General features: G+C 41.1%; 2 protein-coding genes across 5 annotated transcripts; one reads left to right on the forward strand and one right to left on the reverse strand.

The window, feature by feature from the left end:
* Positions 1–221: 221 nt before the first annotated feature.
* On the forward strand, positions 222–26,103 carry LOC117137754 (G protein alpha o subunit). Of its 3 annotated transcripts, none has more exons than XM_033299365.1 (8): positions 222–352; positions 1,630–1,886; positions 10,258–10,442; positions 10,516–10,676; positions 22,974–23,102; positions 23,167–23,296; positions 23,368–23,521; positions 23,587–26,103. In XM_033299365.1, the coding sequence occupies exons 2-8, from the start codon at positions 1,769–1,771 to the stop codon at positions 23,772–23,774; spliced, it is 1,065 nt and encodes a 354-aa protein (XP_033155256.1). In that variant the 5' UTR covers positions 222–352; positions 1,630–1,768; the 3' UTR covers positions 23,775–26,103. The 3 variants fall into 3 exon arrangements, with proteins under 3 accessions (XP_033155256.1, XP_033155257.1, XP_033155259.1); XM_033299366.1 differs by having other exon boundaries at positions 1,683–1,886; XM_033299368.1 differs by lacking the exons at positions 222–352; positions 1,630–1,886 and adding an exon at positions 7,249–7,687.
* LOC117137753 (probable cytochrome P450 49a1) lies at positions 11,329–20,933 on the reverse strand. Of its 2 annotated transcripts, none has more exons than XM_033299363.1 (14): positions 20,741–20,933; positions 17,947–18,179; positions 17,555–17,718; positions 17,316–17,481; positions 14,301–14,381; positions 14,090–14,206; positions 13,914–13,990; positions 13,221–13,416; positions 12,979–13,153; positions 12,745–12,914; positions 12,594–12,672; positions 12,423–12,528; positions 11,857–11,978; positions 11,329–11,777 (listed from the first exon to the last, which is right to left on the reverse strand). In XM_033299363.1, the coding sequence occupies exons 2-14, from the start codon at positions 18,147–18,149 to the stop codon at positions 11,664–11,666; spliced, it is 1,770 nt and encodes a 589-aa protein (XP_033155254.1). In that variant the 5' UTR covers positions 18,150–18,179; positions 20,741–20,933; the 3' UTR covers positions 11,329–11,663. The 2 variants fall into 2 exon arrangements, with proteins under 2 accessions (XP_033155254.1, XP_033155255.1); XM_033299364.1 differs by having other exon boundaries at positions 20,517–20,933.
* Positions 26,104–26,850: the final 747 nt, after the last annotated feature.

The following is a 26,850-nucleotide window of genomic DNA, read 5'->3' on the forward strand; positions in this document are numbered from 1 at the left end:
TCAGGAGTAAAGTGATCTCTCATCTTTATATAAAATATTTAATTATTACATTTTTATTTTATAACATTAATCTCTAAAAATATAGATAGCCGAAGATTTTAACAAATTTAAATATTTAAATATAAGCTTGTTTTGCAGCAGCTGTTGCGGCCAGTGCTGGTCAACAGCCACCCCCGCCGCGTCCAGTGCTGCGCACCGACGCCGCCAACAGCTGTTCGAACGCCTCGCTCTGCAGTTGGAAAGAGCGAACGAAGCGAGAGAGAGCAGCTAAATTTTCGCACACCAGAAAAGTGCAATTTACCAATATCACTGCGGCCAAAAATACAAGTGCAAGTGCTCGGCAAGTGCAACGGTAAACTATCACGATCGGTGCAATAAAAACAGCGAGTCGCGAAAAAGAAGCGCAAAGCGAACGGAACCAATAAGAACAGCCAAACGCAAAAGAGAGCCTCCTGCACACACACGCACACAGCAGGCTGAAGCAGACCCACACACACGCATACACTAGTGCGGTGTGTATACGACTGGAAAACTAGGCGGTGGTAAATGTGAAGCTGAAAAAGCTGAAAAAAAAGGAAAAGGAAAACTCGTGGGGTGGTGGGTGGCGGCCCAGTGGGCGGGGGGTGTGGCGTGTGCAGCGCGTGAGAGTGCGTAGTGCGTGCGTGTGAGTGAGTGCGCGTGTGAGTGAAACAGCGACAAACTAAATGAAAATTTATACATCCGAAATGGTTAACAGTTTGCATAAAAACGGCATTACTTTTTGCATATTTTAATGTGCTTAAGCAAACGCTCGAAAAAGAAAACTCCACAACCCACCGCCTTTTTTTCCAACAACCCGGCGCTTTTTTAGCGCCTACGCCCACGCTTAATACATACACACTGCATAAAAAAACATACAAATTAAAACCAAAAAAAAAATAAACAAAATTTATAAAAGTATTTTAAAAAATGACAACAAAAAATAAACAATGAGTAATAGTCCAAAAAATAAGCTTGCGTTTGTGGCTCTTTGACCTCGGGACTAATTCACTTACATGATAAATTACCATCGTTCTTATCGCGATCCAACATTATCTGATGGATTTATCTTATCAGAGCGATTGATGAATTTTGTATCGATATCGCAAACATGCTCCATATGCAAATTAGCTGGCTATCATTGCTTTTATTTTTACTTTGCGTCTGCTGATAAAAAACAAAAGCAACATAATTGATACAGTGCGCGGCCCATTGCACAGACAGTGGCGGTCATAAAATTAGTGCTTGTCTCAGTACAGTGCAACTTCCATAGAGCGAACGTTGTGTTCCGTAAACTTTGTGTGTGCAGTTAATAAAGATGTACCACAAGTACATGGCTCATCAGTTTAAAATAATCTTTTTAAATATTACATACAGATTAATATACAGCTGTGTTTAAAGTAAAGTAAACAAAATATTACAAAATTGTGCCTGTAAACAGCAGACAGAATTTATTTAAGACAAGTCATCATTATTACTTTGAACTCGGCTGTATATTTAACACATCCTTGATATTCATTGGTTCGCCTTATCGATAGCGCACTGTTTATAGTGAATCATCCGCTGACCCGTGCATTTGTTATTGTTGATGGGTTCAATATTCCATTTCAGTTGAAATCGTTAAACTGTACATAAGCAAATAAGACATAAAGAAAAAAGTCCAGGAAAATTGGAAAACAAAAGTCCGAAAACCGAAAAGCCCCGTGTAAATCCGAATCCGAATCCAAATCAGAATCTAAACCCAACCACAATGGGCTGCACCACATCCGCCGAAGAACGCGCCGCCATCCAGCGATCCAAACAGATCGAAAAGAATCTGAAGGAGGATGGAATCCAGGCGGCCAAGGACATCAAGCTCCTGCTGCTGGGTAAGTGCACTTTTCGTCGCTTTTTCCCGCTTTTCCACTTGGGTTTTCCTCACCGGAAATGGAAATCCTGCCCAGCGTTTACCTTTCCACTCGACCCGACTCTATTGTTCTATTTCGGTGGAAATTGCTGGTTTATCGGCCGCCAGATTCCGGGGCACTTGGAAAATTTTATTTTCGGTTTTATGTGCCGATAGATAGGGGAATATTTATTGCGCACACTTTTACTCTGCGGCGGAAATGCTGGATGTGCGGAGCGCAATTTTGGATTACCTGCTCTTCAATTTCCATCAAGGCTTTTATCAGAGCTACATTTTTAAGAAAATACTAAGACTAAAATAAAATTAATTTCAAAAACTCTTAATTTTGTTTGTAAGGTTAACCTTTCAACATAATTTTCCTTACAAAGGTATTGAAAACTGACTAGTTATTTAGATTAAATGTAACGACTTGTTGCCCCAAAAAAAGGAATCGAACTCAAGGTTATTCCACTCTATTTGAGTGCTGATGAATTCCATGACAAAACTATTCTTAGCGTGTTTTTTGGCCAAGGCGAAACCGAAGTAATTTGGGTCAACTTTTGGGTGTTGCATGTGGCATGGATATCCGAAAATAAAATGGACTCATGCACCACTGTGCATGCAACATCTTAGACAATGGCAGCAGCAACAGTTGCATCTGCCCTCGTGGCAGACGAGTGTGAAAACCCAAACAGTTTCGAGGAGCCATGTGGCCTGTGGATGCCCCGCCTCGAATAAAGTGGGTTCAGTACGATAGTGATGAAATAATTACCAACTTTATAAAGAAATATAAAATAATGACTAGAATTAGTCAAGTCTAAGAAAACAGTGCAAATTATCTGAACATAACTTAACTTAATTTAGAGATGCTAAATGTAAATCTACATGATACATATTCTTTGCTGTCATCTCTATTCCACATCAGCCTGAATCCCATCGTCGAGTGCATCTGTGAGCTGCAGCTGCAGCCTTAGCCTTAGCCTTAGATTTTGGCCAAGTGCGTCTGCATCCGCTAAAAGATGAGGGCAATCGACGCCACTTGACATTGAAACAATTGCACGTGTGTGCCAGTGGGCGGGTTAGCACCATGTTTGCACCATGGTTTCGAGGTGCAGTGTTTGTTAACCTGCGCCACTGACACCGAAATGTCAGTTAATCCCATTGACTTTGACTTGCCCCCGAAAACGAGATAGGGATGCAGGCAGGCAGAAAAATGACAAAGCTGCAATGTGCACGGGAATTTCTCTTTCACTTTAACATTGTACACAAACATGTTGCGAAAAACAAGCAAAATCTCCATATCGTGGATGCACTTAAAGTAGCATTCAAACTAACCAAAAGTTAAAGTTGTTTAGAAAAAATGCTTAAACCAAAGAGAGAAATCAGATCAAAGTACTGCTTATATAACTTAGTTAAGATGGATCACTTTTTTTGGAACAAGTTTTTCAATTTAATGCATTTTCCCCAGCTCTCTAACCCGTTTTTGTTCGCTGTGTAGGCCCATTACTTCCCCCACAGTTACTCGCTGTTGTTCTGTGCAATCAGGCAAAACTTTTAAACGCCCTAACAAGCAACAAGGAGCAGAGTCGAGTGGCGAGGAGTGCCGAGGAGTGGATTGCAGCCATGTTGCAACAAGGCCCATTGAAAGTGCGCCGGTATGGGGGTTTCTCTGCAGGCGGTGGTGCCCAGAAGCGGGTGGCGGGGGGAGGTCGAGGGGCGAGAGACGAATGGCAGGCGGAAGCATCGAATGGCGGCCAGGAAACACTAACGAAACAATGGACACAGTGGCACCGGACGGAAGGGAGCGAGAAGAAACGTGTACATGTCCTGGGTGTGGCTGCATACTTCGCCACAGCACTGTGCCTCTCGAGTGGCGCCTCCTGGCGGAAGTTTGAAGAAACCGCCACTTGAGGCATAATTTTCAAGCCGAAAGGAAAGGCTATTGAGGAAACGTTCGATGCTCGTTTGTTTGCCACTTTGCCGGCCCTTGTGCCGAGTGATATGGCTACGTGAAACCATAAAGAAACAATTGCCAACTCAGACGGACTAGACGGCAAGAAAACTTCCTAGAAGTTTCATTTTTGTAAAACCCCAACATTCCTAGATAGATAAGAACAAAAACCATTAATTCTATGGTAGAACTGGAAATAAATATTATGAGTAAAGATAAGGTTCCATATATATGAACTTGAAGAGGATTTTGTTTATCTTTTATCTTTATCAGAAGATCGTCAGAACGTTGAAAGTTTAAATATTTTTTAAAGATTAGTTTATGTTTATATATATAGTTTATATATATCAATATGGAGCTGTCGACAACCCATCCAATCTGGAACACCAAACACATGTAGCAAAGCAATTAGGCTGGGACCCGCTTCTCCGAACGTTCGGAGCCAAGTAGTCCGCTAAATGACAATAAACAGGCTCGTTAAATAAACTATAAAAGATGCCAAATACAGCACAAATCGAACGTAATTGAGCAAAGTCAAATGTCGCCCGAGTGCCAAAAGGCCTCGCGACCTGCAACCCATGGAACGCCACAGAGAATGGAAAATGGCATTCGATGGATGGGTGGTTTTGGGGTAGGTGCAGATTGTTTCGGACAAGTGCACAAGTGCTCCACTTTGCCGCTGTCTGTCATTTGCTCGAAAGAGCGCAGAGTTCGCGTGATAAAACAAAAACAGAAAAAACGTTGTCAATTTGCTTGCCGTTTGTCGTTGGCTGCGGTTTGTGGTTCCGGCCCCCTCACCCAATCGCATATATCTGTATAGTTCACCCTCTGCTTCTGGATTCCAATTCATTCAATAATTTCATTGGCCCATTCATTGTTTTCAATTTTTTTCTTTTTTGCTTGACTTCCATCGTTTTGGTCCATATTCGCAGAGTGATAATTTAATTAAACTCGTCAGGGGCATCGAGGTGACAGCAGGGGATCCCTTTTGAATTTCAAATAGTGCGCAAAGAGCCATACTAATATTGGTGGACTTAGTTTTAAAAGTCGCTCAAAAAATGTAGCGAATTCCGAGTTTTTTAAAAAGTTATTTCGATTAAAGATTCATTTTGATTTTGGGTAACTAAACCATCTCAAATTCTATCTAACACCCAATAAATGAGTCAGAACAACATGTTAAAGTTCTTTTTCACTATTTGTCACTTTATTTGTCCGTGCATGTTCTGCATTTTCAATAGTCCCATTGTTTTCTACATTTTCTTTTTGTCACGCCATTTGCTCGTAGTGAATTAAATTGCCTGCTTTCCTTTAACTCTTAACTCTTTGACACAACAACAGGTAATTACCACCGCCCTTAACTATTTTGGGGCGGTGGTGCCAGAATTCTTGGGAAAATAAAGCTTTACCGGAAAACTTTCTTCGTCATTGCCTCTTGTTGTAGGTTCAGAATCAAGATGCCAACTTCTAATTGACTGGCCGATGAGTTCAAGGCAAAATGAAAGCAGTATGGGGAAAAGTGACTATTCTATAACTTTTGGAAATTTGAGATGTACTTGTACTTATTTACTGAATACTAAGTAATTAAATAAGTTTTTATTGGATTAAAGAGCTCATTACAAGAGGGATGCAATCGGTTCAATTTTTTTTTAATTACAGCAAAAGCATTTGGTCAATTTGTACATATTCCTTAAATTTTAAGTTCCTTTATTTTTCAAAATTATACGAACATTTCTGTTAAAACATTTAGTTACTTTAAATTTTGTAATAGTCATTGATCCTTACCATTTGAATTATTAGCGCGAGCCATAACTTTATGAGGCACAGTGAGGCTGTACTGTACAATTAAGCATAAATAATTGTCTGCTTTTCGACCGCGGATGGCCATGTCAATTCCTTAATTGAGGCTCAATGGCATTTTTTATGATAGCCTTAATTGGTTTACCTATTATCTCGATTTCCCTTGCAGGTATTTGAGGCATTGCGCCATTCAATCACAGTTCCCGTCGACAGAATCCCATCAATCGAACGAATGCGATTGTTTTATCTAATGGTGATTTTTCTCGATTTTCCGCTCTATCGTTATGCAGGCGTGGGAAGAGCGAGAGAGAACACAAAAGATCCTGCTGCTGGCCAACTGTTTTGTGCTAATGCGCTTTGGCTTGGCCCATAAACGTGGCAAAGTTCTAAAGCCATCGACTTAATTGTGTGTGAGGAGGGGGTACCGATGGCATTCTCCATTTAAACTGCAAAGCCACTTTAAGTTGCTCAAAAAAAAAAAAGAAAACCAGCGGGGAAAACGGTATATCGCGTGGGCGCACTCGTTGATTTTGGGGTTGTCCTTGTCTTGCGACCACTCGCTGATTTCGTCCTGCGCAGACTCGTTATTTTGGCTCCCACACTTTCCAGTGGCGCAGGCGCAAGTTCTCTCTCATCCTCTCTCTGCGTCTCTCGAAGCTTTCGTGTATACTATACGTGGGCGGCACCAGAATACGAGAGAGAGAGAGAGCACTTCCAGCGCATCCGGGCACATAGTTCCGTTAGTTCAGTTGAATTCTGCCAGCTCTCTAGAAAACTCGCACAAAAGAGAGCTAAACCGTTAAATTAAAGTTCTAAAGTTTAGAAAACGCTGAAAAAGTGTTAAATATATATAACAAAAATACGTAATATAAAGTGTAAATTAAAAGCCACCGCAACAATTCAGTTTGGCGCTTAATATGTGACTTCGCCGAAGTTCGTCCCCCGTTATCTCCCCTCCTTTTTTTTTTTTTTGGATAAACGCATGAATCATTTTCCTGCTGGAATACAAAAACAAATAGCTGCCAAGTGTACAAAAGAAAAGTTTTGTTTGTGCTTTTCATATTTGGCTGAAAAACAAAAAAAGTAAAACGCCTCCATTTTCCAGTCCTCTCACTCCCTCTCTTTTGTTTATGGCCACTTGTAAGACAGCGCGTGAATAAAAAGTTTAAACAAAAGTTGTCAAATTTGAACTATTAATTGTACGTTCTCGATGCAATAAAAGGCAAATATTACAAAAAAGAACATTTTCAAATAAAAGTATAAAATAAAAGAATGTGCAGCAATCGTATATTATTGATTTTTGCCATATTTGTACGCATTTTGAGTTTTGGTTAATGAAAACCACGCTCCTTAATTACACATTTTTCCTTGGCTCGAAAAGCCCTCGCCTAGAGCTTTTATACTCGCTGCTTTCACTCTCTCTCTCTTCGTTTCTAGTTTTTCCTAGCCAAAGACAACAAAATTTCCCGAGTTTCGTAGCGAGTAACGGGTTTCCTCGCTCTTGGACATGCGGGTTTTTCAGTTTACAATTAGACTCTACCGTTAGCGGTCAAATCGGGTATCCTTGAGAATCCTCTTCGTGCGGATCACAACAAAATGCGCAGATAAAAACAAAACTGAATTGTTTGGTGACATAATTGTATGTTGCAGTGTTGAATTGAAGCAAACCAAAGTTCAAAAACCAGAAAAAAACCAAAAGAAGTAATTGAAAAATCGAATATCGAGTTGAAGTGCCGTACTGAAAATTGAAGTCCAGTGACACGATCGAATCCCTCGGATAGCGGAGTTAGTTTAGCCCCCCGAATTCGAGTCCCCGCACGTTGTACACCTGGTTTTTCTCGCTGGCAACGTAGTCGGCCATTGAGTTGGCCGATACCAAACGACCTTCAAAACGTTTTGCGTCGAGGCAATACGCACCATGGGCTGCGCACAGTCTGCCGAGGAGCGAGCCGCAGCCGCCAGGAGTCGCCTCATCGAGCGCAATCTCAAGGAGGACGGCATACAGGCGGCAAAGGACATCAAACTCCTGCTGCTGGGTGAGTTTTCCCCGGGAACGCAATCGAAACAAACTGAATCGAACGGAACCCAACCGAACTCAACTCGCTGAGTGTGCCACACACATGAATATTTGATTCGCGGCACGGCTAAAATTAGTGTAGCATACTTAGCGGCTGCCCTGGCGTCTCATTAAATCCGCTAAAATGTCCTCAGGGCATGAGCTTCGGCTCTATGGCAGCCTTGGCCTTTGACCGATGCTATTTGTGGTGCAGAACAGGACACTCTAAGGTCCTTCGCTTTGACGCGTTCTTAGCTAAACGTGCTTCTGTTTTTTTTAGTTCAAGCTTAAAACTAACCTTAGATTCAGACTCGTTGCTCTTTCTTTTTGAAAATAATCGAACTGCTTGGAGGAATAAAGCCTCATATAAGCAGTCCATCTTGAAAATGAAAGTCATCCTGACTGGAACTTGTGCCACCCGATAAATAAATCCCACTCAACTTCGCTATTTAATTATTTAATTACTTTATATCGATTGTGCCGACAGAGGAACTGCAAGTGGTGATTCCATTTTCTTGGCACAGTTCCCTTGGAGCGAATGTGAAATGCCATCAATTTAATAATCACAATAATATTTTTATGTATCAGACGGAAAGTTCAAGGTCACTCGCTTGCGGGTGAATCGAATGGGAGGGCTTGTGTGCAAAAGTCGGGCAATATAGTGAGCGCATATGTATGTATATAATAATATATGGCAGTTGATTGTAATTGCAATTGGATTCCGATTTGTGATAAGCGAGCGTAATAAACATGCCCGCTGGGAGGCATTAACAAATGAAAAATAGACATTGCATCGGCATAAATAAGGTTTGCGAATTGTTTCCGCTTGCGAAAGAGTACGAGAATTGGCCAAATTTGGGCTGTTAATCAAAGGCGGAAAATGTGGGAAAATTGCATTTCGCTTTTCGTTTTCTCGTTCAGCTGGGCGCGTGAGTAATTTCCATATTTTCATATACTCTGCAGTAGCTCTCTCATCTCATCTCCGGCTGCATATATTTTGGAAGCAACCAACAGCCCCATTTCGCTGTTTACATTTCGGGCATTTCATTTAATTTCCTCTTTTGCTCGGACTGAGCATTTTCGGCCGAAAATGTTTGGCGGGGGGAGAAGATTTCAGTTTCTGACAGTTTTGCGTGTGTTTCAGAATAAAAATGTTCATTTTCAGGCAACACCCACTGCGTGTGTGTGATGGCGAGTGTACTGGAAATGTTTATTTAAAAAAAATTGTATTTTTTTGTACTGCCATGCCGTGCGCATCCAAGAATTCATAATAATAATCAGAGCAACACGTATGAAAATAGCTCCATCCTGCTCCGTTGCCGAATCTTTTGTTTTCCTGCAATCCACGGAGGCATTAAAATTAAGCACTTTGCCTTCGATTTCCACACAAACAAAACATTAATCTCAGGTGCCTACTCAGTCCACCGATGGCCTCTATAAACAACCCAGGAAAATTTCCCTGTTCGCTGCTCTTGAGTTTTCCAAATCTAAACATTTTCTGAGAGGAGCTCTTCTTTTGGACTGTTCTAAGATCTTTTAAAGATGTGTGGACTTTTTCAAGTGGTGGACAATGAACTCTTTATTTTGTTACATGAATTTCGAGGAAACTGGAAAAACAATTTTGAATTGCAAAGCTTTATTGTAGTTACATGACGAATTGAGCAACTTTTCATTGATAGAAATCAGAACTTAAACGAAATTCAGCTACTATTATTTGGAATCATTATAATATTGAAATCGTAAAGAGATATGATGATAGTTTATAAGCACTTAAGTAGTAGTATTACCAAGCATTTTCATACTAAGACCAACCAATTGTGTTTTAATTAAAGCTTCTTAGTGAGGATTAAGCTTAGTGGCAAGCGAAAATGGGCAAATGAAATTACCATTTATCAAATTATGCCATTTTCCCAAGGACAGCTAGGCTAAGCAATTTTCCAGCCGAACTGCCAGCTATCTTGATTATCTCGTTTATCACAAAACCCCCTTCAGCAGACACTCAATTAACAAATTGCATTCAACTGCATGGAAATTCTGCTGGTATTGCAGCTCGCAAATCCTTCAAAGCCTCGCAAAAAAAAAACACCCAATGAAATAGAGATGTAGACGAAAGTAAAGGAGTCTATATACAGTCGCCGGATGACCAGGGCCAAACAATTAATCCTTTGTTTGCCATTTATTCTCGGTTCCCCCTCCACTCCTTGCGTTTTTCTCATTTCTTTGGCCCAACGGCATCTCAAGATGATACATTGACAACGGCGATGATGATAATCATAATCACGATGCTGATGTGGGTGGCTGGGGCTGGATGGCACTGTGTGCTCAAAGGCCATTAGGCCCAACTTGAGGAATACAAAGCACAGACATTTAGTGCTCGAGAACTAAACGCAGCATAAATATTTGCAACCCCCCTCGGGTTCTTTTGTCGGCGCCGATAACCGCATATAACCAGACGCACAAATAGACCCTATATACACATTGCATCTGTAATCTTAAGTTCCACCACGCATTGCTAACTTATTTTTTATTTATTTTGTGCATTTCTTCTAGGTGCCGGTGAGTCGGGCAAGAGCACAATAGTCAAACAGATGAAAATCATTCACGAGAGCGGCTTCACTGCGGAGGACTTTAAACAATATCGACCGGTTGTCTACAGCAACACAATACAATCATTAGTTGCAATATTGCGCGCGATGCCAACCCTAAGTATTCAGTACAGCAATAACGAGCGGGAGGTAAGTCCCCAATGAGTGCCCATTCAGGCTCGCAGTCACTAACCCGGCCATTTCCCACCTCCAATCCTCACAGAGCGATGCCAAGATGGTGTTCGACGTGTGCCAACGCATGCACGACACCGAGCCCTTCTCGGAGGAGCTGCTGGCCGCCATGAAACGCCTCTGGCAGGACGCCGGTGTCCAGGAGTGCTTCTCGCGCAGCAACGAATACCAACTAAACGATTCCGCAAAATAGTGAGTACCAAATCAAATATCCACCTTGGATGGGGTGCCAAGTGATGCGGGCAGATTGAATAGTTGAATATTATTTTAAATGTTCTATTTGGGAGTGATTTAATAGCCTGTACAATAGAGCCTAGCAAAAGTAAATTTAAGCTAATTGGTAGAAATTTAAAGCTAATTGTTTAGCAGATTAAAAGAGCAAGAGTGCAGCCTAAAATTAATTGAAGACTACGCTCTTTTATATATATTTCTGCCAACTGAAATTCAATACGCTTAAGCTTTGCAAGCCCAAATATATATTTATTAGCCCTGTCTTCCAGTCTATTTTAAGCCACATCCCAATGACTCTTGAATACGTGATTCTCGCCCATTTAATTACTCTTGTAACCGAATATTTTTGCGTTTTCTGTATAATTTTCTAAAAATAAATTCAATTGTGCAGCTTTGTGGCTTTGGCAAAAAGTCTGAAAGGCCCCTTAAAGTCAGCCAAGTGTATTCAAGCAACAGAGCTAATGATACACTTACTAAAAAGTAATTAATCATGAGCCTAGATTGGCGTTGGCTTGACCTTAGCCATCACACTTTGTCCCAAGTTAAGCTCACTAGGCTTTTGATTAATGATAATGCGTGGCAAGAAAAACAAACAGAAACAGACAGCTTATTGCATACTTTTCGACGCTTTATTGGGTACAATTATTCTTCGAGAAGGAAACTACTACTAAGCATGGGGGAATATAATGGGTCCTATATACACATGTATCAGCATAAATACACAACGATTATTTAGTTTAGTTACTCGTACACGCACCCACAAAACTGCGCTCGTGGCGATGGGATGTACTGAATTTGTCGCAACTGTGCTCCATGTACATTTGCTTAATTAAAATGAAGCATAGCAACAGCAGCTGGGCTTTGACTATAAATATCACACATCCGCCGTGTGTCACTGCAGCTTTGAGCTCCATGATGGGCCTCCGGTTCCCTTTGGTTGCAGACAGCTCACTCGTCCCTCAGCGTTAGCTTGAAATTCAGCGGCGACTGCGGAATGTACGTGGAGTTCACACGGTACACAAACTCTCCGGAATCGTACGAGACCTTGTATTTGCGGAAGATCTATGCCGGGAATCAAATATGGCAAATTAAAAGGGGGTAACTCTTGCAAAGCCAGGTGCAAAACATGATTAAAACCCACCTTGGCCAGCAGCGTGTGCAACTCGATTTCGGCAAACCGACGACCCACGCACATGCGACGCCCAAAGCCAAAGGGCAAACTCACGAATGGGTGAATTTTCTGGTTGGCATGGGGGCAGCCAGCTGAAAATAAACGCCATTCTGGTTAGAACACTGCGAAAAAAAGTGTGCCATTCACCTTGGACCAGAAAATACCATGTAACCTGTCGTGAATGAAAATAAATCATATCTGCGCACGAAAGCATCTCAACTTTTGTGTATCGAAACAGCAATAAACAATTAAGCAGTGTACGTTTAAACACAAACAAATCTACAGATACACATTAAATATGTATAGCTACTAGATACTTAATAATTTTATTTCTGCTGCGGTCAAAAGTTTGATTGTATGCCCATTTTTATTTAAACTGTACTTTTTAAGCCTTTTTTCTGCTCTTTTCCATATATTTTAGTCTGTCACCAAAACATTCACTGTTTTTTAAGAGCCAAGTGCTCGGCATTTTATGGTGCTCGACGAAAGCGTTCTTACGTGCCTGCAAGACACTCTTTTTGTGGCATCCAACTCACCTGCATCTGTGGACTGTTTCAGCCAGCGCTCGGGCAGAAAACGCTTGGGTTCTGGGAAATATGCGGGATCGTTTGAAACAACCAAATGGGGGAAGATAACGTGTGTCTGAAAGGAAACAGGGATGGCAGTGAGCTGGCACTCCAAATGGTCACCATTTCCCGGAAACTTACGCCTTTGGGCACGTGGTAGCCATTGATGACAGCATCCGACTGCAGACTGCGTCCATTGGCAATCACCACGGGTCGCATGCTAAAAGGTTCAAAGTGGTTTTCACTTTTTAAAGAAGGCACTTTAACTCAATTGAATGGAGAACTTTCATACCGTAGAGTTTCCTTTACGCAGGCTCGCAGGTAGGGCATTTGCTCCAGGACATTCTGGTTGATGTCCGCCTCGCGATGGGGAAACACCTTCTGCAGTTCATCGAAGAGTTTTTTCTGTTTGTCTGGGTTCTTGGCCAGCTGATAGATTGTGGAGGAGGCGGCCACAGAGGTCTACGTGATAGATTTATCCATTAAATATTACTATATTTATCGATTAGATAGTAGATTAGCTTACCGTATCGACTCCGACCAAAAACAAGTCCAGTGCCAAAATGGCAGCCAGTTTGCGATTGCCCGTCTTTCGCACTATCCGCTCCACAATGGATATGTCCGCCTCGGATTTGGGCAATCCTCTAGCCTCATCGGCATCGGCCTTGTCCATGGTCTTGCCAATGTTCTTCATGCAAATTCTGGGGTGCAACGTGATTTCTTAAGGTGATTACTTGCCCAATTATTCGCGTATTTTATGCGACTCACGCTGTAAACTGATCCAAAGCCTTGACGAAGCTCCTATATGCCTTGGTGGGATATATCCGCCACAGCGGCATTCGCAGCTCCAATTCTGGAACGGCCCAGAAGAATGTGTTGATAGCCTCGATGATCTGTTGGGCCTCTTCGCTGCCCTCGGGGGACAAACAGCCCAATCTCGTGTCCAGGGAAACGCGACCGACAGCTAGAGTTCGTTTTAATAAATTTATTAACAAAGTTACGTGAAGCTCATAAATTTTATAAACACCATCGTTTCTCTTCTCCGAAGACCAATGTGTACAGTTTACCTTACAGATTCCAAGAAAAAACTAATACCATGTTGAAGCTAAAACAGCCAATTAAAAGTTTTCTAATATGCTAATAGGAGAGTTGATGAAGTTTACTTGTTGTTCGAGCTAACAAATTGTACTTAAAACTTTAAATAAATAGTTTAACTAGAAGGATGCACAGCGTTAGTTAAATTTGTATATGCTCTAAAAGGGTTTTCTTTACAGTCTTAACAAAATACAAGGAAAAACTCTTGAAAAATCTTCCTGAAATTAGTTTATAACTGTCAATAGTCCTTGGATTCGAAAAGTGTCCCCAGATCATTATAGCCTAATTGCGTTTTCAATATTTCAATGCGATTGGCCAGCAAAGTGTCATAATCGCATAAGTGAAACGAAATTGGCAACAACTTACATTCCAAGGCCCAATTGTAGAGCTCGTGCAGGAAATTGGCTGGCAGCTCGTCCTTTTCGTCGCGCATCAGCTCGATACTGCGGATGGATATGGAGTATATATAGAGTATATGTAGGTATATCCAAGTATATGTTGATTGCATCACAGCTTGGCTGGATGCTTAGGCTCCGACTTACCGGCCCATAAACTCGCTGGCAATGTCATTTAGCGGCGGAATGTACTTCTTGGCGGTCTGCGGCTGCAGCAGGATGTGCTGCACCTCCTGTCTGAAGGCCTCCCACTTGGGACCATGCCTGAATAAGGTACAACAAAAAAAAAAATGTGCAAAAATAGTAAGTACGGTGGTTGAGCCCGCCACAATATCCGTTATATAAGCACATTACTTACACGCCAATTAGGCCGGCCACATCGCCAAAGAAATCGCGTCGCAGGTCGCCCTTGTAGTGGCGCAGTGAGGGCATCGACGGTCTGAGTTCCATGGCGAATAAAAAGTGGGTGCACATAAAGGGACAAGCCGGAAAGTACACAGAGCGAAAACTATTAGCACATTGTCAATCAAATTGTTTTATGGGAATAAAACTAAATGTGCTATAACTTAATGTGATATAACCAACCATTCTAGCTGATTATCCATACATACTTATTCAATTATAGCCCAATAAGATAAGATAATCTTTAAATGATCAAATAAAATAAATACGAGTCTTTTTAAACAATATTTGTGCATTTAATAAGACAAAAGTATATTTATTTAAATATTCGAAGAGAGAAACTTATATAATCCGAAATTTCATTACCAAATTTCAATCGGAGGGCCTGAAGAAGTTCGATGTCATGACCATTTTGACCACTTTTTCTGCCTGTAAAAGTGTGAGCATGTCTGGGTATGGTGTGGCTAAAACCCCACCCCCTTTATGGCCACCCAACCGCCCCCTTTGAGGTCGCTTGCCCTTGCGTGCAGACAGACCGGCGACGACAACATCAAACACAATTTCGTACTAAAGCCCACACAAAATGAAGCGGTTCAACTCCATCTACTAGCTTTCAGGTTCTCAGATATATATGTACATATATGTACACATACCCACCTCGAACTTGCATTATATTTGCATACTCGCATGTCACTGGGCAAATAGAAGAAGCGTATTTATTGGCTTTTGTTTTATGCACCACCCTGGCCCACAATTTAGCCAACAATTTGCCGCCTTTGCTTTGACTTGACTGTTGTTACTTCATTCGAACTGACAATGGGGTTGCCACAGGCAACGAAATGCTCAATTTATTGCGAGATTTAAGTGTAAATATGTATGTTTTCGAGCGTCGAGAGAACGCAAACCTGAAATGTCTATAGAACTAGTAAAATTCCCCTCCGAATTATGCAAATTTCGATTTTAGCAGTCAATTGAGAAGAACGCAATAGTTTAAAAATAGTCAGAGCTAAATAAGTCATAGCACATAACAGGATTTGACTTGAATTTGCTATATAAGTTATTAAAATGTTAAAGTTTAATATGTAATGTAAAATGTAATTATGAATGTAATAAATAATGTAAAATTGTCTATGGTAGAAGTCAAGTATCATAACAAAAATGATATTCAAATACTGAAAACATCACATAAACTAGTTTGTTTGAGTGAAGATTTCAAGCTCAATTCGCAGTGACTTCATAGGCATGGCAAACACCAAACTGGGAAACCCCAAAACAGAAACCCCCAGTTTACAAGCTTGTAACCACAAGTTGACCCCAAGTTTGTCACGATCGGAACTTTGGCCCAAAAGCCGGCGATTACTCTTTTCAACTTAGATATTCCCACACACACGAATTGGCGTTTCTTCTCGGATTTTATGGGCCTCGTAAAAAAGTCAACAAAGCCGACGCCTCTGGTACACACTTGTGTACATTTCTCTTGGCCAAATATCTTCATCAATCAGTTGGGCAGTCGCTCCGTCTGTCAGTCAGTCAATCCGTCAGTTAGCCAGTTGGCCAGTGAGCAGTAGTAGTTAGATTCACACATCTGCGCCGGCAAATGGTTCATTCATCAATCTGTCTGGCGGTCAAAAAAAGAGCCAACATTACGTTAATGTTGTCTCATGTCCAATCTATTAGTGATTCTTTTCAGTCGTTTTAATGATGACTTGCTAAACGCGTTCGCCAAATGCTAACAATGCTAACAATGGTTTGTCTGCGATTCACTATCGATCCGCAAACCACATTTTGATATGATATGATATGATATTGTACGATGCTCGGAGGTATGCGAAACACAAGCGTAACTTGTTAAATTTGGTTCATGGCCATGGCGGATAAATCCGAGTGATAGGAGGAATGAAAGGCGGAGAAAAGAAAGCTTATAAAAGTTATGGACACGTTAGCGATCTGTGTGACTTTCGTTTTGTTTGTTTTTCAGTTTTGTCTTGCTTCTTTGCCCGCTTCAACATTTCGGTCAGTTTTATTTATTTCTATGATGCAAAAACGCTTGTCGGACTTTGTGAATAGTTCGGTTTGTTTGGTTTTATTTCGGATTGGAATCTCGGTTGCTAGGCCTACGGATCGCGAAGCCAGACGAGAAGTGAAAGTCTCAACTAATTTCGATTTGACGGTTTTGTTTTATCGAGCGCTAACACTTCAATTGGGATGACATCTCCTCGGTTGGATTATTTACAATCCCAAAAATATTGTAATATCAAAATACATGATAAGCTTGTTAATTATAAGCATAAGCCAAGCTTATGGCTTTCAATGGTAGTTATTTATTTACAAGTCTATCTCATTTAAATTGCTGATTTCATTTTCACTTCCCACGCAAATGTGTCAGATAGATTAAAGGCAATTTTGCACTGATGTTCGAATTTTACCTCTGATTTCAATCTGTCGCCATGTTTTCACACATCCCGCTTAATTCGCATTCCCAGGCGCAATCGCCATTTTGTGCCGTCGTTAGTTAATAATTTAATTACAGGCTGCATTCATTCGGTATGCGCATAAGTAAACAGGAATTGCATTTCCATGGGGGCGGGAAAACGGAGGGGGGTTCGGAACCACCCATGCATGACTGACTTTGCTGTGGATAAATATGCTATACCATGTGCGTGGGCTCTGGCATTTATGTGGGGGATTTCTCGCTACACGGACCAGGTGCAGCCATGCAGGACATGGTTAGGCATAATCGTGGGTAAACAGCGTATTTAACGAATTGCGAATCATGTTAGGGTTATTCAATAACAATAATCTTAAAGCCTAATGGGGTGTCGAATTATATAACCCAAAGTGAGCTCAGATCACGACTTACGAGCAAGCTGGAGATAATCAATCATACCAAACTGACATGCCACACACGTCGTATACGCAATTTCGCACTGCACCACCGAAGGATGATGGCAAAAGTTGATTAATCACTCACCGATGCGGCATCGCCTCCTCCTTCTTGAATATGTTACGAATCTCATCGCCATCGAAGACGAACAGCAGATCGGGATGACCAATGAGACCGCCCACTTTGGCCATCTTCCCATAGTTGACATGCAGCTCATTCATGACCTTGTCCAAGTCGCTGATTTTGTATGTTCCTGTCGGTCGGTGGCAGTGGTTCATTAGTTATCCTGGTCGGAGTTACAACGGATGCCAATAATGGCCACTCACCTATTAGCGGGGCGAAGCGCCAGGAGTTGCCAATGAGGGGCAAGGGGTAAGGACCCGGCACATCCGAATAAGGACGCACTGCAGCCGCCGGTGAAGAAGTGGTTTCTGCTGGTAGTGCGCTCGCTGTAGTCCTAGTTGTTGCCACTGATGTAACGGGCTGCTGGCTGTCAATTAGTGCAAATTGTATACAGTGAAAAAAACATATAGCAAAATATTAATACCTTAGGTTAGTATTAATTCGATTCAAACTGAATTTATTAGCAAACAAGAAGTAGATTTAGAAATGCAAAGTAAGAGTTTTCTATTTGTAAAGTTAATTCAAAAATATTTAGTTAAACTTAAACATTTTGTTTCCATGTAAGCCAAGTCTTTGGTGTGGGAGAATCACGAACCTGACATTTAATTTCTTCGGCATCGCCGACTCTCCCGTCCGCAGCCGTTGCATTGCAATTGATTTTTCAATTTCCGTGGCCACGCCCACTCCGCTGCTGGGCGGCGACACGGCACCAGCACCGCCCCCGGAATGCGGCTGTATGGTGGTGCTGGATGTGGAGCGCCTCATCAGCGCAATGGATGTTTTGCGTAAGCCCGACATCTTCGGTTTGGTCCTCGGATCCACTCGGTCCTGTTGGGAATGGTATTATGTAAAAAGTTGAGCAAGTTGAGCAATCTGCTGCCGGCGGCCAACTAAATTGTGTATTTATGCTGATTCTCGTGGCGTTTCTTTCGCTCCTTCTGGCGGCGAAACTTTTGATGCATTTCCAAGTGGTTTGTCGGGAAAATCAATCAATAATAAATAAAGGCCACTCGCGTTTATTATTCAAAACGACTAACCCCCCCACTTTTGAATTCTATAGCCTGAAACGCTGAACTGAACTGCGTTTGGTTAGAGTGCAAATATTGTGGCACACTCGCAAAATCCATATTCATTTTAACTTTCAGCACTGACAGCACTTAATTCGAGTTAGTTGCAAAACAAACCCGGGCAAACAATCGACGATTGTCCCTTGTCCTCGGATTTTGGATCTCGGGGGAGCACTTAAGTGATATACATGGTAGGGGGGGGGGGGGCTCGGTCGGTTGGCAGGGGATTCCCATTTGTCGGTAGACTCGGTGCGTTCCATTTTATGGTCGCTGCCAATAATCAAGTCGGAGTTAGCTAGCGTTAAATTGAGCACAGCTACAAGCCCTCGTGCAATGCGAGTTCAAACAAAGAAAACACAAATTGAAGAGTTATTGAAGTAGCGCCAATGAGGGCCAAATCAACCCTGGCCAAGTTTTGTTTATTGTGCATTAAACGAAGTCTACTACAAGCAAAGGCTTTGAAGGAGAGCCATAGAAGTTCAACTTTACAATGCTTTTAAGCAACTGAACATGGCTGAAAAGTAGTACACAGTTCTTGGAAATGAAAGCAACAAAAGATATGGCAGGAAACAAAAAGATTTAACTTGATTGAGTTAAATTAACATAAAGTAAAAGCCATTCAATAATGTTTAAATACATTAAAAAAAAAAAAAACCAAGCTATGCACCACTGTGCAGAACTTACTTCTAATAAAAACGTACTTTCGAAGTTAGAAACAGCCTAAGTTTTAAGATGACTTGTGCTTGGACTTAATACCATTACTTTTCTGACTGTGTATAAACTTTGATTTTCTACCCCAACAGTCCACAGAACTTGCCGGCACACACGCATTTAGTTTGAAAAGCAGTTGTGCTCCCCCGCAGGCGGAAAAAGCGGCAACGAGGCAAGATTGCTCATACGCCGCGTATGCCATCGAACAATGGTGGCAGTGGCACTTTTGTGGGTCTGCTGCTCCTGCTGCTGCTGCTGCTGCTGCTTTCTGGCATTTTGTGCGCCTGCTCCCCAAAGGCAATATAATTTAAATGCCGAAAATTTGATGGAACAGAAATCTGCGCACCCGAATTCAGAAAGTTAGCCGAGCTGCCAGCCATTATTCTTTTCACTTTTTTCCATTTTTTCCCTCTGTTTGCGTTTATTTCTTGTGTACACTTGTGCGGCACAATGGCGGCGGAGCAGAGCGGCTTATCCTTGCCCTTGTCGCACAAGCGACGACCTTGAGGCTCTCGAGCGGTAGCAACAACAACTATCTGAGATATATATTTATATATATATAACGTATATATAGCGCGGCTTTATCGCCCAGGCGGTTATAATGAACTTGAGTGATAATCCTAGCGCCTGCGAGTAATGTAGAAGAAATGTCAAGCAGCCACTTGTCGTTGACTTTTATGGCCATTGTTCCAAAACAGCAGTGGGTCGGGGGCGGGGAGGACAGCTGTTCTCTGGGCCGCGTTTCATTCACGCTCGAATGAAGTCGAAATCGAAAGGAATCCTATTAGCATTCAGCTGCTAAATGAGCAAAGGTGGTCGAAAGACCCCAAACGATTATGTCACTCTCGCTGGCATTCGACATCTTGGCAAATCACTTGGATATTGCTTTTCGACTCGCCCTTCGAGGTGTGGCCAAAAAGCATATTCAAATTGGCTTTCACGCCGCCCAAGTTGGCCAAGTTTCGAGGTGCAACTAGTTTAGCCAGCTTGCCTAATTTGCTGGAAAAATGCAGCTGGGAAAACTCACTTTCGTCACTTTAATTTGTCGTTCATGCGAATAATTGACGTTTCCTTTGTTTATCAGCCATTTCTGATTGCATTTACTATTTTAACTGCTCATTTTACGGATTTGTAGTAAAACAAAACAAATTTGAGGACTTTAACTGCTTTTTTACGATTTATTTGACACCGCCTGCATGGAAAGGCCTCCTATTGAAGACTCGATTTTTTTCTGCCCCCATCAGTTTTCCTAGTTAATCGAATTGGCCTTTCACGCTAAACGTTGATTTCTTCGATAGTCAAGTTGACTGAATGCCTTTCGGAGTGCAACTAGTTTACTTGACACGCCCAAATTGCATTGGGAAAACACCTCTCGAGGAAAACTCACTTGAGCGTTTGATTTGTGTTTTTTTCTATCAGTTTTCTCGGCCTGCACTGCCAGTTGGTTGGGTTTTCAATCAACTTGTTGCCGATTCAGTTTTAGTTTTAATTTATTTGACTTGGTCTTGGTTTCCCGAACGCTTTCAATCCGTTTGTGCACAATTAAAAACAGCTTGTGATGCCTATTGTTGTGTGGATTTCTATTGTGGCTTTGGCCAATTTCTCACTCACTCAAAAGCCGGGGAGATTCGCCAGGTCTTTTGTCACGCAACGCGAAGTTTAACTCTGCGGTAACTCTGACTTTTGAAAACCGAAACCACAACCGAAACGGAATCCGAATCCGAGTCCGAGTCCGAGAGCTGCGAATGGAGCTCTGGAGTCTTGAGCTGTTGCCTCGTAGACCAACCGCGACGCACTAAACGCGATCGCCGGGCTTCTTAGTCTACTTATACGCCAAACGCTATTGGCTCCACCAGCTGCCGATCTCGGCAAGCTCAGAGTTTTGTCTCTTTGTTTTTTTTTTGGCGCGCTTCTGTTTGCTTTGTCACTTAAGGTATTTGTGCTAATTGATGCCACTGCTGCAGCTAACTTTATTGGTCTTTCTAGCCCAGAAACTAGTGGGCTATGGTTTGCTTTTATTTTATTAATATGAAATTGAAAGTGCCTAATAATCGCAATCAAAAAGCAAAAGTGATAATATATAACATATAACGTCTTGTACTCCCTTGATTGACATTAATGAGGGGCCTGATGAGTTTAGGATGGGGTTCGTGGCTTGAGTGTTATGTAATACATAAATAATTTATTATAAAACGCTGCTGGGACTAACGACCCATTAGCTGGGCTAAATTGCGCGCAAATCGCTTAATTGAAAAGGCCATAAAAGCTGTTAAGACAATAGTCAGCGGAAACCGGCTAATAAATTTCGCATGACGGCTTTACTAATCTGGGATACGACAGCTGAATTAGTTAACAAGGTTTAACTCAGTTGAGCTAGAAAAGGTTTTAAATATTTTTAAACGTAGCTTAAGTTACTTTAAGTTGCAAACAGCATGTACTTAAAGTTAGATGTTAGGAGCTTTAAGTTGATTATCCAAGAGTATTTAAACTGTCAAGCTTTCTCCGATTCTGTTCTTTCTTCAAAGCAAACATAGTTTTTCGATCTGTAGCTTACTTTCGCTGCAATTTGTTTGTCAGGTCTATGATCCACTTTCAAGAAACCACAACTCAGGCACATGCCACACATTGCAACACATTTTCCGGGCTTACGAATTACATCTGCATGTGTGTCTGCGGTTTCGGATCAGTAAACTAAACAGAAAAGAAAACTTTTATGATGGACATGTTAAATAAGATCTCGGGTAGCCAAGTGCTAACCAAGCGATTGCCCAATCGGCGAGCCCATCGGATCCGTTTGCAGTCGTTCAATTAACATTTGTCTAGGAAATTGTAAGGAATATCGGGCATTAGCTTTGATTATGCAGTTGACCACACGGCCAACTTTTCCGCAAGAAAGGTGGCACTTTGTGGTTATGCCGGGCGAGCATGACTGGGCCAATTTCCCTGTGGCCAAACTGCAGGAGGGGAGCCATGGCCATCTTTTGAAGTACTGCTGCCGCTGCTGCTAACTTTGGCCAACTTGTTGGGCAATTGTGCGTGTAATTTGGGCGAAAACCAGTTGACCAATGCATCCGATTTCAGCACGAGAGCAAGTCAAGCGGAGATTGATGCGATAACAAGCGCAGATTCCTCGGCCAGCCTCAAAAAACTATTTGCGAGCCAACAAAAAAAAAAAAAAGAGCTGGCCAACAAATAAAATTAGCTGCCGCAGAGCCCTTTACCATATTTTTGAAGGCATTGCGTGCGGCACGTTAATTATGGCCCCAAAACACACATACTCACATAACTGGCCACTGGACTCACTGGTGGCCCCTCTTTGATGACCTACTTGTTGGCGCTCTTGCTCCCGAGCACGCAGACTCTATATGTGTATCTGAACACCTCCGTCTGTATCTGACAGATGCCTTTGCTTGGGTGACGGTTACATAACCGGCGAATAAAACTATTATGGGAAATATACAAATATGGCTTGTATGCACGGAAATTAGAACCAGAACAAGTCGCGGAAATAGGAATCATTTTGAATGGCTACTTTCTGCAGGGAAAGCTGTTTGCATAGCCAAGTGAGCTGAGTGTGTGCGTGTGAGTGCGGGGGCTTTTCACCATTTCCCATTTCCCTTTGGTCTCGACACGCGCTCAGGTTTTTTGTTTTTAATTGTTTGCTCAGCGCTTTGGTCTGCGCCTTAATTGTTTGCTCAAGTCTTGGCAGATACGGGCGGAAAATTGAGAATGGACGGGTGGAAGGGTTGGGTAAACATTTGTCTGGTCAAACGATGTGTGATGGGAAATGGAATGCCTTAGCTCCCGGCCTGTAACACTCTCTCCTTGCTCCATTTCCTTGCAGTTTCCTGGACGATTTGGATCGGTTAGGCGCCAAGGATTACCAGCCAACTGAACAGGATATCTTGCGCACTCGCGTCAAGACCACTGGCATCGTTGAGGTTCACTTCTCCTTCAAAAACCTCAACTTTAAGTGAGTAAAACGATGTGATTTAACAGGATATATCTTCATGATAATGCACTATTTAATCGTATAGATTGTTTGACGTGGGCGGACAGCGCTCGGAGCGTAAGAAATGGATACACTGCTTCGAAGATGTCACGGCGATCATTTTCTGCGTGGCCATGTCCGAGTACGATCAAGTCTTGCATGAGGATGAAACCACGGTAGGATTGAGTCAGCTGCCTAACTATATATATCATATATCATATATCTTTATATCTTTATCATTCTATAGAACCGCATGCAAGAGTCGTTGAAACTGTTTGACTCGATCTGTAACAACAAATGGTTCACGGACACCTCGATTATTCTGTTCCTGAACAAGAAGGATTTGTTCGAGGAGAAGATTCGCAAGAGTCCCCTGACGATTTGCTTCCCCGAATACACAGGTGAGTGGTCCATCCGAGCTCGAATGTAGTAGTCTGGTTATCAATCCAATATTTGGACATTTCAGGTGGACAGGAGTACGGCGAGGCGGCTGCTTACATTCAGGCTCAATTTGAAGCGAAAAACAAATCAACCTCAAAAGAAATCTACTGCCACATGACGTGTGCCACAGATACCAATAACATTCAGTTTGTATTCGATGCTGTCACCGATGTCATCATAGCAAACAACCTGCGCGGCTGTGGACTGTACTAAGATGGATTCCAGGCCGGATCCCGACGATGTCGACGTCCGAGTCGATGTTGATGATGATGACGATTATGTGAAGCAGAATGGGGGCGTTAGCAGGGAACACCGTAACGGTATTAAAGAGCAGCGCGGGAGCACAACAACCCACCAGCATTGATCAAAAACCAAACAATTTAGGAGCAGATGATAGAACCAACCAACCAACCAACCGCAACCACACAGAAAACATAGGACACTGAACAAGCAAAGCCCAAAGAACTTTTATTTGTTTAACAAAAAAACGGCGGACGGACGGAAATCCCGAATGGATGTTATAGGGGAAATGAGCGACAAGTACATTACATAATATCGATAATATTGAAGCAGATGCAGATGCAGATACACACAATGCTAATGAAGATCAGGGCGACAATGACAAAATGAGGCAGCAGGCAACTGACACATGGACACGCGATTAAAGTCACATCTGAATAAAACGGCAGTTGATTGAAAGGCATTTCCTATATACAAACATATACAAACACATACATATGCATTATGCAAAGCCACATGTACGACATGACACTAACACACTCACACGACAAACACAAGCGCCAGCATTGCATACAGTTGTTGTTTGGTCTGAATAATTTTTATAGAATTTCATAATTTATGTGTAGTTTAGTTTCCTCATGTATTTATTAAACAAAAACCAAACGAGCGTATATCTACATATACCGCATATATATATACATACACTTCTATACATATATATATATACATATATATAAATATTATATATTAAATGTTTCCTGTTGCAATCTCTCTTTAAAATTATTCATGCCATCAACGCTCTGCATTTGTCATGCTTGTTTAGACTTAAGTTCGAAAGTTTCAACAAAATCCAGCGGCAAAGGAAATATCAATATTCATTTGATTGAGTGTCAGCGTGTGGTCTAAAGTAAATATAAAATAACAAACCAAAAGAGGAAAAAAAAAACAAATAAAATGAAATGAAAAGAAACGAGGAAAGGAAAAAACACAAAATATGGAAAGCAAAATCTTAAACGTTAAGTAAAATTTAAAGATAAATGAAACGGATATAAAATCTATCTATTGTATTTACAAGAACAAAAACGAAGCAAAACTAAACTAAAATCCAGATAAGAGTCAAGTAAAGCAACGCGTATGTGGCCACTTAACTAACTTATGTAAAGAGCAGCAGTAGCAGCAGCCATCGATAATTGATTGATATACTTCAATGTAAATTGTACTTTGTTGAGTTTACGTGTATAGGAGAAGTTTAGCTGGCAAACACACAAACACGAACACAAGCGCATACTGAACACAAACTAAATATAATTTCCTTCACTTATTGAGCTGATTTGTTGTAACTTACAATGATTTGTGGCATTTATACGAGGAGCAGGGCAAATCAGCGATCATCAAACACGCAATTCAACTTTGGCGGCGCACAAAAGCATGCTATATATTTTTGCCATATCTACGCACACCCACACACACAGAATATGAATCAAAATGAATGGAACGCAGAACTCAAATCTCCCACAATGAAACTAAGGATTGTATGTAATAATATAATAATTTATAAATTCTACATTTAATGATTAAAACATCTTCATACATGTACCTATGTATGTGACTGTATCTAGCGAATGGCATTTAACCCCAAGTATGTTGAATTGTTTGATTAGACTTATTATTATAATTATTATGTATATGCTTTGTATGTATGTATTTTGTGCATTTTGGTTTTACATAACGATTTAGCTGCAATGAATTTATATTGTTATTTTAATAGTATTTCTTTTGTATCTGCCCAGTTCACTACTTCTCTCCTCCACCTCCTTCTCCTCATCCCTTGCGCAAATATCCTCACTTGTGCTCTTGCTCTAGTTGGACGGAAATCCATTTATGTTTTATAGTTTTTAAGCCTAATTTATGTAAACGCACACAAAAACACACACAACTTAAACATCAACTAAGTAAGTTTATTAGCGAAATAAATATTATTTAACATTCAAAAAGAACAAAGAACAGAAGAGTAAGGACAATTTGCGAAAAAAAAGCGAAACCACATAGTTTCGACTTTTAATTGGCAACCCCAGCAGATCCAGTGAAACTTTTCAAAAGTTGTGTTGGCCACAAAGTCCGTACAATTCCAAGATTTTATATACCGATCAGCGAACATTCACTTCTACGCATTTACTTAGGTCAGCCAACACTTTCCCATTTCCATGACCCCACCCGACCTCTACTATATCCTGGCCCAATCAAATACTGTAATATTTAATACGTATGTATTTCCATTCAACTTGTAAAATTCTACCAAAAAGAAAAAACAAAAACGCAAAAACCATTTTCAAATAAAACTATTTATTCAAAAACAAAAACCAACAGCCATTTTGTTATTTTCGTTATTTGTTTCATGATTTCCTTACAGCCAGCAAGAGGTTTTGCATGAATTAGATTACCTATGTAGTTACTGCTGGCTTCGAATTTGGGGTAAACAAAAGAAAAACCAGTAATAAACAGCAGACGATTAGTGTAAAGTCACACAAAAGATCAAGAACACGAGAGTTTAATAATTGTATGTAACTATAAATAAATACCAAATCGATATATTTATTGACAATTTAATTAAGCCACAAACAAGAAAGTTATTCATTTACCTTCGAGACAAAAGTAAACAAGGTCGGTCTATATATACAGATATATAAATTTAAACAAATATATTTAGTAAAGGGAGAACAACAAATTGCTACAAACAAACATACATACATATGTACTATATTTTTCTCGTAAATAATTATTAATCGAATACTCATACGGTAGCGACTATAATTTACCTCCTCGATGTCGCTCAACTTTCGAATCAGCAGAGATCGCCGAACTAATTAACTAATGAAAGCAGCATTCAAGTAATAGCAACATTCGATCATATAGTACAGCATAGTGTTAACCGCATTATATCGAATAAACTTTTTCATATTTTCAATACTAAATGGAATAGAATGGAACGGAAATGGAATCAAACATAATTCATATTTTTCTAAAGCTCATACACCTCTTTGCTCCACAC

The sequence above is a fragment of the Drosophila mauritiana genome, chromosome 2R, assembly GCF_004382145.1.
Source record: "Drosophila mauritiana strain mau12 chromosome 2R, ASM438214v1, whole genome shotgun sequence".
NCBI classification, from domain to species: Eukaryota; Metazoa; Arthropoda; class Insecta; order Diptera; family Drosophilidae; genus Drosophila; species Drosophila mauritiana.

What these genes read in the sequence shown, in the direction of transcription:
- LOC117137753 (XM_033299363.1), bottom strand. Translation starts at nt 18,149, where the DNA reads ATGTCGGGCTTACGCAAAACATCCATTGCGCTGATGAGGCGCTCCACA. An exon ending in GCGCTTCGCCCCGCTAATAG is followed by an intron (nt 17,482 to 17,554) that starts GTGAGTGGCCAT and finishes ACCGACCGACAG; the next exon opens with GAACATACAAAATCAGCGAC. An exon ending in GAGGAGGCGATGCCGCATCG is followed by an intron (nt 14,382 to 17,315) that starts GTGAGTGATTAA and finishes CATGGAACTCAG; the next exon opens with ACCGTCGATGCCCTCACTGC.
- LOC117137754 (XM_033299365.1), top strand. Translation starts at nt 1,769, where the DNA reads ATGGGCTGCACCACATCCGCCGAAGAACGCGCCGCCATCCAGCGATCC. An exon ending in TTCAAAAACCTCAACTTTAA is followed by an intron (nt 23,103 to 23,166) that starts GTGAGTAAAACG and finishes TTAATCGTATAG; the next exon opens with ATTGTTTGACGTGGGCGGAC. An exon ending in TTGCTTCCCCGAATACACAG is followed by an intron (nt 23,522 to 23,586) that starts GTGAGTGGTCCA and finishes TGGACATTTCAG; the next exon opens with GTGGACAGGAGTACGGCGAG.